Genomic DNA, 13,112 nt, shown 5'->3' with positions numbered 1-13,112 from the left:
AGTAGACAAAAATAAAATAAAATAGAATATATATTTGAGATAAAAATGTTTTAAACGTTAGAGATAAAAATTAAATTTTAACTAAAACTATAAGAACTTTTTACTATTTTTGTATTACAAGCTTCTCTTAGGCTATGTTTGGTTGGAAGGAAAGAAATAGAGAGAAAAGAAATAGAAAGGAAAGAAAGAAAAAGAAAGAAATTGAATGAATTTTTATTTTCTTTAGATGTGTTTGGATGAAAGGAAAATAAGAAGGAAAGAAATGGTATAAAAAGATAATTTTATCCTTATATTATAAAATATATTAAAAAAATAAAGGAGTAATATTAGAAGTAGAGAGAGAATTAGTTTTCTCTCCATTTTCTCTCTATTGTTGGAGAGAAAGAAAATTGGTGGGTCCTACCAATATTTTTCTATCCCATTTTCTTTCCTCTCCCATTTCTTTCCTCAACCAAATAAGGAAAAATAAATATTTTCCTTCCAATTTCTTTTTCTTCTTTTTCTTTTCTCTCATTTTCACCTCAAACAAACACATCATTAGTTCACACCTCACAGCATAAAGAAACTGGTCTAGTTTTTTAATAGTTTTTAATTTTTTAGAGTAAACTACTATTTGTACCAACGAAAGTTGAAAACGCTGACATATCTGCCCATAGAAAAAGAATTATTATTTGTACCCATAAAAAATAGTTTTTGCAAGCAAAATTATTCAAACCCTAAAAAATTAAATAAAATTTCTAAACTACCCTTCTCTCCACCACTATCATCTCCTCCCTCCTCTCTCTCTCTCTCTCTCTTTTTCTCTCTCTCTCATTTTTCTCAACCACCCAATTCCAACATCAACCACATACCACCGTATCACCCTCCTCATCACTGTTCACCCCCTTCTCCGCCAGCAACGTCGCAGACCTACGCCGAACCCAGGAGCACCGCGCCAGCTTCTCCTCGCCACCATCATCATCGGCCTCGAACCAGAGCCTACTGCGTCAGAGACCCTCCTCTTCACGCTACCTTATCGCCGCCATAGCCAATCTTCTTCACCTCTTTCTACGTCGTAGAACCACCACCGTCGTTGCCTGATCCCTGCCGTTGTTATATCTACCTCTTCCCTGATTTCCTTTTGCTTTGTTCTTCATTACAGGTTCATGAACCAACCCATTTTTTGCATTTTTCGATGGTGTCTCCCCGCAGGTGGAGCATCAGGCCTTCACCCCTGAAGAGGACGACACCATAATCAGAGCTCGCGCTCGGTTCGTGGATGAGACATTTTTCGGCGAGTCGCGGCAGCAGAGAGTGATTAATAGCGCGATTGTGCCGCCGAGGGATTCGGAGTAGAGGAAGGAAGGAAGAGAAGGATCGAAGCGAGAGCGGAATTCGTCGAAGAAGGCGATGCAGTCGTCGACGACGGGGTTGATGTAAGGGATGTGGGCGATGAGGCCGTCGGAGAAGCCGTGGCCCTGATGGTCAATGGCACAGGTGGCGAATCCAGCCTTGGCGAAGTAGATGGCAGTGAGCTGGAGGAACCATCTGGATTCGTCGGTAAATCCGTGAACAAGGGCAAGGATTTCGGTGACGGTTGCGGGAGGTAGCGGGAGCCACCATTGAGTGAAGAGCTTGAGGGGTGGTGGTGGGTGAAGGGGGGATGGTGGGATTTGAGATTAGAAAGGAAAAGAAGGGTGGTGGCAAGGTGAAGAGGGTTAGGGTTAGAAAGGTGATTAGGTGAATGAGGTGGTGTGGTGGTGAAGATAAGGGTAATTTAGGGATTTTAAGTAATTTTTTAGTGTTTGGATAATTTTGTTGTGCGAAACCCATATTTCATGGGTACAAATGGTAATTTTTTTTTATGGGTAGATATGTTAGCATTTTCAACTTTCGTGGGTACAAATGGTAGTTTACTCAACTTTTTATATATATTCAAATGTCCTTTGTCATTTTTTATTTTTTATTGGGTTAGTAACGGTGTTTTTTCGGAGTATAGACTGCTAAGTTGTTAATATCGAATGTGATACCGTTTTATTAGAGTGCATAAATTGGATTCTTGAATTTGTAGGAGGTATAGAAATCAAATTCTTTGATTTTTGGGTATAGAAATTAGACTCTTTATTTTTTGAAATTGAACTCTTCGATTTTTATTTTTAAAAAATAAAAAAATTTGAAGTAAAAAAATTAGACTTTCTGATTTTAGTTCCTTCAACTATTCTAAAAAATATCAAAAAATTAAAATTCTAAAAAATACCAAAAAATTAAAATACTAGAGCATAACATTATTCTTATTTTCATAAAAAAAAAACGTCTTCCGCTTGTGGAATATGTACGTCTGGAATTGTCTAGTCTCATGATACTACAAGGGTCCTTACAAATGTATATATTTGTCATCTCTTACTCTTTACCCATTGTCACATGACTAGGGGTGGCAAGGTGCGGGATTTTTGTGAATATTGATTCCAATGTGGGTTTGAAAACGAATATTTGTGGAGTAAAGTTCTAACCCAGTCCTTGTCTATTTTTTTAAAGGACATAGCGATCCTTGTCTAAACAAATAGTACCCCCGGTCCTTGTCCCTGCTTGCCGTGAGACATCGCGGTCCTTCTGTCATTTTCAGCGTCAAGACCTAACGAAATTGCATATGTGGTAGTTAACGTTGATGATGTGTCGAGGATCTGTCTGTTTAGTGCCATAATGGCAATTGAAATTTAGACAGGGATCGATTTGTCCTTATTTTTTGACCGAAACGTTGTTGTTTTATAAATGGAGAAAATGGCTTGTTGAGTGTGCGTATTGGCTTTCTATATATCCCTGAATTCCTAACCTCTATTTACAGAAAACCCTAGAATCTTTTCCTCTTCTCCCTCCAAAAGACGACTTTGGGACGGTGCACGTGGTGGTGTTCCTGAGTGGATCTCTGACTGTACTGCTGACAAGACGCGAGAAAAGGGGTCTGATGGCGTCAGTAACGGACTCGTTAACGGCGTCGATAGAAGTTGAAGGTGGAAACTGCAAAGGTAAACAATGGGGTTAGGGTATTAAAAAATTTTTTGAATTTGAACTGTTGTGCTTGTTTTTTCCGATGTTGCAGACATGGAAGTTGTCTAATTTTCTTTTTCATTTAGGGAAGCTGCATTTTGTATCTGTTTATTTTGTCCTTAGTTAATGCAAAGAGTTTTGCACAAGATTAGGGTGAATTGAAGGATTGGCATGAATTTTTTTTCATTGTTCTCCATTGTTGCATCATTGAACTGAGCTGAACTCTGCATGATTGAATGGAACTTTGAATAATTATGTTGTTTTGACTAAAATGGTTGTGATAATTAGATTTTTTCACATATCTTATTTTTTGTTATAATTAATCTTAATGTAGATGGATGAGATGATAGTTCCTGTGTTTAATTATGGAGGTTCTTTTAAGAGGAACTCAGATGGGATATTAAATTAAGTTAATGAAAAGGTGCATAGATATCTACTCATGAATTTAGATTTCATTAACTTCTTTGATTTGGAGAATTTATTTAAGGAGTTGGGATATAGAGAGTATAAAAGCATGTATTGGCTTGACATGACTGCACCTGATATAAAAACTGGGTTGCATCTTCTCAAGGGTGATGCTGAGATAAATCAAATGAGGGATAACATCAGCAAAAACAAGGAGACTGATGAATCTTACTTATACTTTGATCATCCAATTAGTATTCCTGAGGTTGTTGATGATGTTCTGGAGGTTGAAGTTGTGCTGAGTGATTTATCATCCTCATCCTCAGATGATGGATAAGAGAGTGCAGAGGATGAGACTTACAAGTCTCCTCCTCCTGGGTTTGAAGATTCTACCAGCAGTGAAGATAGTAAACCAGAGAGAAAAAAATTTAATAAGAGGAAGAAGAAGGCTTCACCTAAGAAGAAGACTGATCAGGGCCCAAAAGGAGTTCACAAATCTAACCCAGTTAATGATGATAGGGTTGGGCCGAATGGTTCAAAGAGAAGGGCTTCTAAAAAGTACACTGGAGTGAGAAGAAAGCATATTCTTAAGGATGGACTGCATAATGACGAGAATAATGGGTCTGTAGGTGGTGGCAATAAGGGAATTAGTAGTAGGTTTGGGGAGAAATGTGTTAAGAATCTGAATATTGATTAAGTTAGTGAGGAATTGGACTCTGATTATGAGAAACCTTATGAATATTAAAGTGAGACATTTAATAGCCCAATGTCATTTGAAGATGAGGGTAGGATTGCGTATGATGCATTTAATGAGGAGACTGAGTATGGTGAAGTTGAATTCAAGGTTGGTCAGACATTTGTTTCCATGGAGAATTTCAAAAATACTTTGAAAGACTACTTCGTATATGAGGGTAAGGATATCATGTACTTAAAAGAATGATAAGCAAAGGGTAAGAGTAGCATGTGCAAATTCAAATTGTCCTTGGTTAATCTTGACATCATGGAACAGCCATGATGGTTGTTTTCAAGTAAAAACTCTCTTTGGTGAGCATAACTGTGGGAGGGACTTCTGTAGTAACCTTGTTGATAGGTCATGGGTTATTTCAAAGTTAGTTAAAAGGTTAATTACCCAGCCAGATTTGAAATCTAAGCAGGCCATGGAGTACATAATTGAAGACTATAATATTCAGTTGAGTGAAAAAATGATTAGTAGGGTTCTAAAGACAGGAAGGGAGGAAGTAATTGGCAATGAGCAAGCACAGTATGGAAGAATTCGCGATTATCTCATGGAGTTACATAGGAGTAACCTAGGGTCAACTGCTTTGATGGAAGTAACTCCTCAGCCTGAGTCTCTCCTATTGTTTGATAAGTTTTATATCAGCATAGATGCGTGCAAAAAAGGATTTAAAGACGGGTTTAGGCCTCTAATCAGATTGGATGGTTGCTTTCTTAAGGGCTATTATGGTGGACAACTCCTTAGTGCAATTGGACAAGATGGCAATAACTATTTTTATGTTATTGCATATGTTGTGGTACCAAATGAATGTAAAGAAACATGGAAGTGATTTTTGACACTACTTCAAGAAGATTAGGGGACTGCACTGAAAGAAGTTGGAACTTCATTTCAAATCAACAAAATGTGACTTCGGTAAATTAATTTACGTTTATATTTGTATAACTGTTTTACAGCTTATTAAAATCTGATTGTTTAATTTTCTTGTATTGTTGTGTTGAAAAAGGGGTTGGCATTAGCATTGAAAGAGGTTATACTTCTGGCTCATCACAGGAATTATGTGTTACACATATAGAAAAATTTTATTAAACATTTTAAAGACCAGCAGACCAAGTAGTTAGTATGAAAATGTACAGGGTGCACTACTCAAATTGAATTTAAGGCATCTATGGAGAAGTTAAAGAAAGTTAGTGTTGAAGCATGGGAGTATATGGGAAGGTTTGATCCTGGTGTTTGACGAAAACGTTCTTCATTCATGGCCCCAAAATGGATAATATCTCAATAATATGTGCGAAGTGTGAAACGCGAAGATCGTTGCATCTCGAGGAAAGCCCATACTGACAATGTGTGAAGAGTTGAGATGTTATCTGATGCGAAAGATGGCAACACATAAGAAAAAATTAGACAATCATGTCGAAAAGTTGGCACCAGTGCAGCAAAGAAGATTGGATGATTTCACCAAGCCAAAAAGTCAAAAGTGGAGAGTTGTGTGGGCTGGTGACAATGACAGGTTACTTTTTGAAGTCTACTGTAAAAGTCACAAGGTTGGAGTCAACCTACAGCAACAAACGTGCACCTGCAATGTGTGACAGTTGGCAGGTATAATCATGGCCTATCAACGTGAGGCACCTACAGTAATTTTGTGCACCCGAAAGAAGGGCAAATTGGCACATACCAAAGTGAGAAAATACCTCTTTCACAATTTGCACCTAATATGGAGGATGTATACTATTCATCCCTAAATACATTTACATGTTAACCCAAAACCGCAAATACATTTACTATAATTTTTAATAATGTTGAATTTTGTTACTTTTTGGACCAACCTGTGATAGATAACATGCAGATGAATCCAATGCTAAATGTGCGAGAAAAACAACAGATTTTTAGACCTACATGCATATTCACACCAATACAAGGACCACTGTTCACATCTATGGCTCCAACACTTCCAACTCAAGGGTTTAGGCTCCTCGTCCCAAGAATACCTCTGCGAACAATACTGTATCCGCAGAGACAATTGCCACATCAAATTTTGGGACTGCCTCAAAAATCTTGAAGTTCATCGCCACTCCAAGAGTGAGGCCACCTAAGGAAAATTGAAATGATGATTTTGAAATAGTTGTTTGTGTTTTGTTGACTTAGTTAGGAACCTTATGAATTTGTTTTGTTTTTAGTTTACTTGGATATGCATATTTTGGAAGTTACTATTGTGACTATTTGGAGCCTTAAAGAAACTTGACTTCATCTTCAGTATTTTGTTGAGATCATTTTTCATGCATGCTATTGTTAGAATTGTTCTCTTTGGCAAAATTGTGGCCTTTTGAAACTATCAATATTGACTCTGTGTCATTATATTAGGTTGCAACAGCTGAAATGATACATCATTTTCTATAAATATGTGTCAAGATCTTATTACCTTAATTGACTCTGTTGAATTTCTCTTGTTGCTTTATATTACCATTTTATAGTTTGGTCATTGTCTATACTAATTATACCAAGTCTAGCAACTGTATATTTAAATAATTAAACACAGTCATGTTTCAAACTATAAATTTTCATCTTCATTGATGCATATATTATGTTTTTCTGTTTCACATTATTACAATCCTTACAACCATAATCATATTTCTACAAAATAAAACAACCAAAATTTTGCTCTTTCCTAACCAAAAGTCCTTGGAAACTTTTGCAATTACAACTCCTGCAACAAATGTCATAACAATACATTCAATACCATTGCATCTACTTTGAATTAAATTCACCTTAGATTTGTATAACTTAGCTTTTAACCCAGCCAATCTTTCATCAAACTCCTTCACTTTGTTATGAATAACATTATTATGGCCTTCAAAATAAATTTTATTTTGCATCAGCCTACCAAAATGAAGATTTTTGTTGGCATCCTCATTAAACGATGAAACATACTCGTCAAGCCATGAAAAATATTTGCAATGAGGTGCTGAAGTTTGCAACATGGGAGGAAGATTGTTACTCTTGGGAGAAATATTGTAACCTTTCGATCAAAATCTAAATAAATGGGAAAGAAAAACTACCTTGAAGCATGGGCAGCCAAAGAATAGTCTACCCGGGTTTAATTCCATTTCAGACATAAAAAGAATAGCATCAGTACCGCAGTTACATTCTGGGGTAACCCACTTCTTCTTCCTTTCTCCCAAAGTCGCGCCAGAATTCTGACTCCAACTTTCAGAGTCAGATGCATCTCTTCCACTTTGCCGATTTGAGAGTGACAAATGCTCACCGCTCTCCGCCATTATTTTCTAGGGTTCATAGAAGGGATGTACCAAGAAAAGAGTGGAAGGGTTTAGGTGATGAGAATCATTTCCTGTAACCATATATGTTTAGCAAAATGGTAACATTTTGGCCACCCAAAAAAGAGACAAATTGATCCCTGTCCAACCTCCAATTAGCCAGCACAGCATCTAACGGCCACGTCATCAATGTTAACTGCCACATACGCAAATTCCGTTAGGTCTTGACATTGGAGATGACATAAGGACCGCCATGTCTCACGGAAAGCAGGGACAAAGATTGAGGGGTACCATTTTTTTGGACAAGGATCGAGTTGGAACTTTACTCTTTTTCTGTGATAGGAATAGGAGAGAAATTCCTCCGAAATAATTGCGAATACCAAATGAGAATCTAGCTCTATCTCTTATGATTCTTAAATAATGAGTTTACTTAATTATCCTTAATATTTTAGAGATTATTATAGGTATTTTAGTAATTTTATCTATTATGTATGTATTTTGTATTAAAATTTAGTTTATTTTTTATATTATGTATTTTTTATTTATATTTAGATATTAAATTTTAATTTATTTATTATTTTAGACAAAATACAAAATGTATTTGTAATATGAAAAGGTGAGTTTTATGGTGTAGAAAGAGGAAAGCTTCTACACCTATAGATATGTGTTGGCTGATTGAAAAGCTTGACAAGTGTTTAGAAAGGAGGACAAAATCTATATTTTTTGCAGGGACGGTATACCCGACGAAGGAAACTGAAGCCGCAAATGCTCGAGCCTGAACTCATAAAAGCTCGAATACAAGCAGGGGCACTATTCATACCCTGGCCTAAAAACATAAAGGCAAGCCCATAAGCATAAAAGTCCACCCAAAAAGGTGGCTTCATCTACTTATCTGACCTTATAGAGGTCGAGAACGATAAAGGTAGTTCAATAACGATAAAGGTAGTTCAATCCTACTTATTTGAATAAGTAACTACCTCCTAAAATATTTCTTACTATCTCTCTACTTTATCTAGAGGGGAAATCTCAACAAATTCTCAAGATAAAGGGAATGGTCATCCACTATCAATGGTGGAACTACTCTAAATGTGGTTATCTTTTTACTATTATAAATACACTGACAGAACCATAGGTATTTTCAAGATCCAATCTACTAAAAACCTACTTAAACCCTTGTTAACTTAAGCATTAGAGTCCTTTGCAGATACCACCCCTTACCTCATTACGAGAAACTCGGACCGCGGCACTTCGGCCCAACACAAGTCGGACGCTACATCAGAAGATGTCTGAACCTCATGTCTAGACCCAAAAACAATCTAATTTCAAGTGACTCTCGGAACACTCATAATATATATATAAAAAAAGAAAGTATGACTAATTATGTAATATGTGAGTAATATTTTTGACATGTCTAAAAACATCAAATACATTAAAATTATAGTTTGGCTTAGAATATATATGATGAATGTCTTTTATTTGGATCTAACAAAATTTATTATAATAATAATAACAATAATAAATTTATAATAAATATGAATTAAAAATAATAATAATAATAATAAGCTAATTTATTAAAAGATTAAGATGATTTAAAGTTCAAATAAAATAAAATATATAAATTGACCTTTTTTTTGTAGTTGTTAAATATCAATAGAAAAAATAACTTTTGTGGTGAGGTCCAATTGTCAATATTATTAAATTTAATTCTAATAAGTATAATTAGTCAGTCAAAATTTTGAATTGACCACTTGTAGAAAAAACAAGGTCCCTTACTTCTCCTCTAAATACTTGTCAAGCTCTCTAATCAGTCGACACATATACCTATAGATATAGAAAGTTAGAAACTCTCTTCTTTTTACATCATATAATTCATCATATAAAAAAATTGGGAAATGAAAATTTTCATAGAAACTACAGAAAATAAAAAAAATGATGAGAAATAATTGGGCAAAGATATCGAAAAAATTTTGGGATCCGGAGACAAGGTGCAAGAGACATCCCCGACCTCTACCCTAGGGGTGGCAATGGGTAGGGTAGGGTAGGGTTTGGAGTCAACCCTAACCCTACCCGCGGGTTGAGATTTTTATATAAACTCAACCCTACCTTACCCGCGGGTTGAGAATATCTCAACCCTAACCCTACCCACTCTTAACCCGCGGGTACCCGACCCTACCCGCGGGTTACAAAAAAAATATAACGTTATTATATAACTTGATGATAATTTAAAATAGAACTGACTTTTATGTAAAAAAAAATTTATTAAATTATCAATTAATGATCTTCTTTTAATGACTAAGGATCTTTTGTATTTAGTGAGAAGTTTTTAGTTCAGCATCCACTTAAAATATATTTTTATATAAGTATATAACATATACATATATAGGGTGCGGGTTGGTCAGGTAGGATTGAGGCTCAACCCGCACAAAAATCCTACCCGCACCCTACCCTACCCGCTGCGGATCGGATTGGCAACCCTACCCAACCGGGTGGAGTCGGGTTGGGTACCCGCAGGTAGGGTATATATTGCCACCCCTACTCTACCCCTGCCCCATTGACATTCTTACACACGGCCAGCCTTGTAATTCTTTTTTGTTTTTTTAGTAAATAATTATTTTTTATACGTGAAAATTTCTAATTTTGACAAAACAAATCTTAACATATTTTTTTAATAAAATGATCCCCTAAATATATATTCCGTTTGACAAAGTGATACTAGAGTATAATTAACAATTAATTTATCTAAGCAATCATTAAATTGTTATAAAATTACTATATTGTCCTCACTTTTTGTTATGAAATTATAAATATATTATTCTTCTCTCTCCTCTCTTCTCTATCAACACACTATTTTCCCAACTTCCACCATCAACTTTATTCTCACCCTTATCAAAAATAACAATGCACAAATTAACTACCACTGCTAAGGACTAACACTCACTAATTCAATATGATATTTTGAGACAGAGGACTAACACTCACTAACCCACGTCGTTATTTTTGATAGTTCTTTTATTCACCCTACTATTGGTGTCAAGGTATATTCTTTACCTCTCTCATACCCTTTTAAGATTTTTTTTGTGGGTCTCTCTTCAAATTTCAAATGCTTCTTTGTCATTTTTTTGGATTATGAGAAATAAAGATTGGAGTGTATTGTGTTCTATTTATGGACCTGCTAATTCATAATTGTTATTATAGATTTGCTTTAATCGTTTGGTTATCAAGAAAAAAATTATATTTATTTGTTGGCGGGATGAAGTTCAGGTCTTCTTGTGATGGTTGTGGTTGGCCATAGAAAAGGAAGAAAAGGCCATAGTATGGCAGTAGGAGAAAAAGAGAAAATGGATTTGATAGCAAAAATTTAAACTGGGACAAATTCTGTGCTTAAGGTGCTTGGAAATTGTGTACAAAAGGTTAGAAGTTGAGAAAATGGCATTGCAGCAGAGAGAGTAGCAGAGTTTAACTGGTATGGATTGTTGATGGGAACTACTGCAATGAAGATATGATGAAGTGGTGACATAGAAGAGAGAGAATATAAGATAAATAGAGTTAATAGTCAAAATCGTCCCTGAAAGATACCCCGATCTCCATTTCGGTCCTCGAAAGATAAAATTAATCAAAATCGTCATCGAAAGATACACGACTTGGTCACGTTAGTCCTTTCGTCAGTTGGACGATGACGTGTCACGTTAAGTGCCACGCGGCATGATGATGTGTCACGCCACGTGGCAGATCAGTGACACATGGCACGCCACGTGGCAGGTCAGTGACACGTGGCATGCCACGTGTTACTTGACATGTAAAAAAGTTTTTTATAATCAAAATAATCCTTGAAAGTTCAGTCATAAATCATTTTCATTCCTCAAATTTTAAAAATTAGTCAAACTAGTCCTTAATAGGATCCCCTTAAGAGCACTATTCATATGCTTGTCCAAAAAGTAATGTTGAGAGAAATTCCTACTTAAGACACCATATTAAATCTCTAGAAATTAGTCAACCCTTCATTGTTTGTCAGGTTCCGGACATTTCAAGGAAAATTAAAGAATATTTAGCAATGCTTCACCTGATGAGCTTTCATTTAAATTTCAAATTTATATATCATATATTATTCATATATGCAAAAAGAAAAATGTAACTGTAAAAAATGGAGTCAACGATGAATGCACAATACACAAGAAGTAACAAGTTCCAGGGTGATATTTTACAAAGAAACTAATCAGTAAAGGCTAAAGTACACAGAAACTTGATATCTGTAACGGGATTCCTAACCTAAATATGTAAAATGCTACTTTTTATTTTAGCTGAGGTGCTATCTGAGATATCCTTTCATCTTCTAAGAGTGCATAAGGATCCACATACTGGGGAGGTGATAGTGACATCTTACTTGCATCATGGACAAAAGTTGGTCCAAAATACTGCAACACAGTACACACCAAACCATCAAATCCTACTCTAAAAGATTATATGCATCAGCATTCAATATTACAAAATTATAGGTTAGTGTAAGACCAACATGTCATAACTAACCAGTCAATGGCTGAAAGAAAAATCATAATGGCCAAGATAATATATGCATTAATAACATGCAAATAGCTGCATAAAAGAGTCATCCAGAAGTTGAAAGGAAAAGATCTTACCAAGTAAAGAGCTGAAAAGAATGTGACGGTTATGAGGATCAACGATCTGAATCCCAAGAAAAATGCTCCTCCAAGTTAAAGTTATAAACGAGTTTCTGTATTCCTCTTCCCCTATTCATAATTTGTTCTCTTGTTTATTGTTACTCATTAAAAATGTCCCAACAAAAAAATTGAAATACTATTTTCTTTAAAAAATGAGACACCCTTGGTGCAGTGCAAACAATGGAACACATGACCGACAAATATAAACTAACTACTGGCAAACAATGAAATCATTGCAGCAAAATCTCAGATATATATATTTAATATGGTATTGAAGAACGATAAATGTTAACAATGAATCAACCTCAATACCTTCACTGTTCAACGCCATGGATCGCTCCCTCTGATTTTCCAGACTCCTCTCTACATCGGTTGAGACAACATTTCTCCTCGGGAGACCTCTATCTTGTTCATTCACAACCACCTCTTCGTCAACTCCAGAGTTGCCCTGCTTGTAATCCTCAAGTAATGATGTAGGATTCATGCCCCTCCTCTTCAATTCCTTCATAAACAACGATTCCGGAGATTCTTCTCCTGAAAATTCAGTATCAATAGCAGCATTAGCCATCAAAAGGTGAAGTTAAAAAATTGAACTCCGAGCTGAAACACTACTACACAATAATATCTACTCATTCAATCAATCCAAATCAATACACCATTACATTTCAACAGGAATTCCTGCTATTTCTGAGGAAGAGTGGAAGTTACAGGAATTCTTGTCATTAATGTCTCATCACCCCAAATTGAATCTTCTCATGCAACAATTTCTGCCATTAGACCAAAGACAGTGAGCTTCAAGTCACTGCCACATTCCGGAGCCTAATATAGCACAACTTCCTCCCTGAAATTTAGCAAATAGGGTTTCATTTCATAAAATTTAAAAATCACAAAAAATCTAATTGGGAATTGGAACCTGGTTTTCCAATGGAGTCAACCAAAGAACAACACGGGTTACTGCATTCCTCAAAGCAGCCGCTACCGTGAAGTCCGCCGCCGTGATTT

General features: G+C 35.8%; 1 protein-coding gene across 1 annotated transcript; it reads right to left on the bottom strand.

Moving 5' to 3' along the window:
• Positions 11,416-12,678, bottom strand: LOC107630885. Its single transcript, XM_021117386.1, is given in 3 exon segments — positions 11,416-11,846; positions 12,069-12,179; positions 12,415-12,678. Coding segments are annotated over 3 exon segments (498 nt in total). The 3' UTR covers positions 11,416-11,723.

This window comes from Arachis ipaensis, chromosome B03 (genome assembly GCF_000816755.2).
Source record: "Arachis ipaensis cultivar K30076 chromosome B03, Araip1.1, whole genome shotgun sequence".
Lineage (NCBI taxonomy): Eukaryota > Viridiplantae > Streptophyta > Magnoliopsida > Fabales > Fabaceae > Arachis > Arachis ipaensis.
Note: the sequence above shows the minus strand (reverse complement) of the source record. Positions and strands in the feature narration are given on the sequence as shown.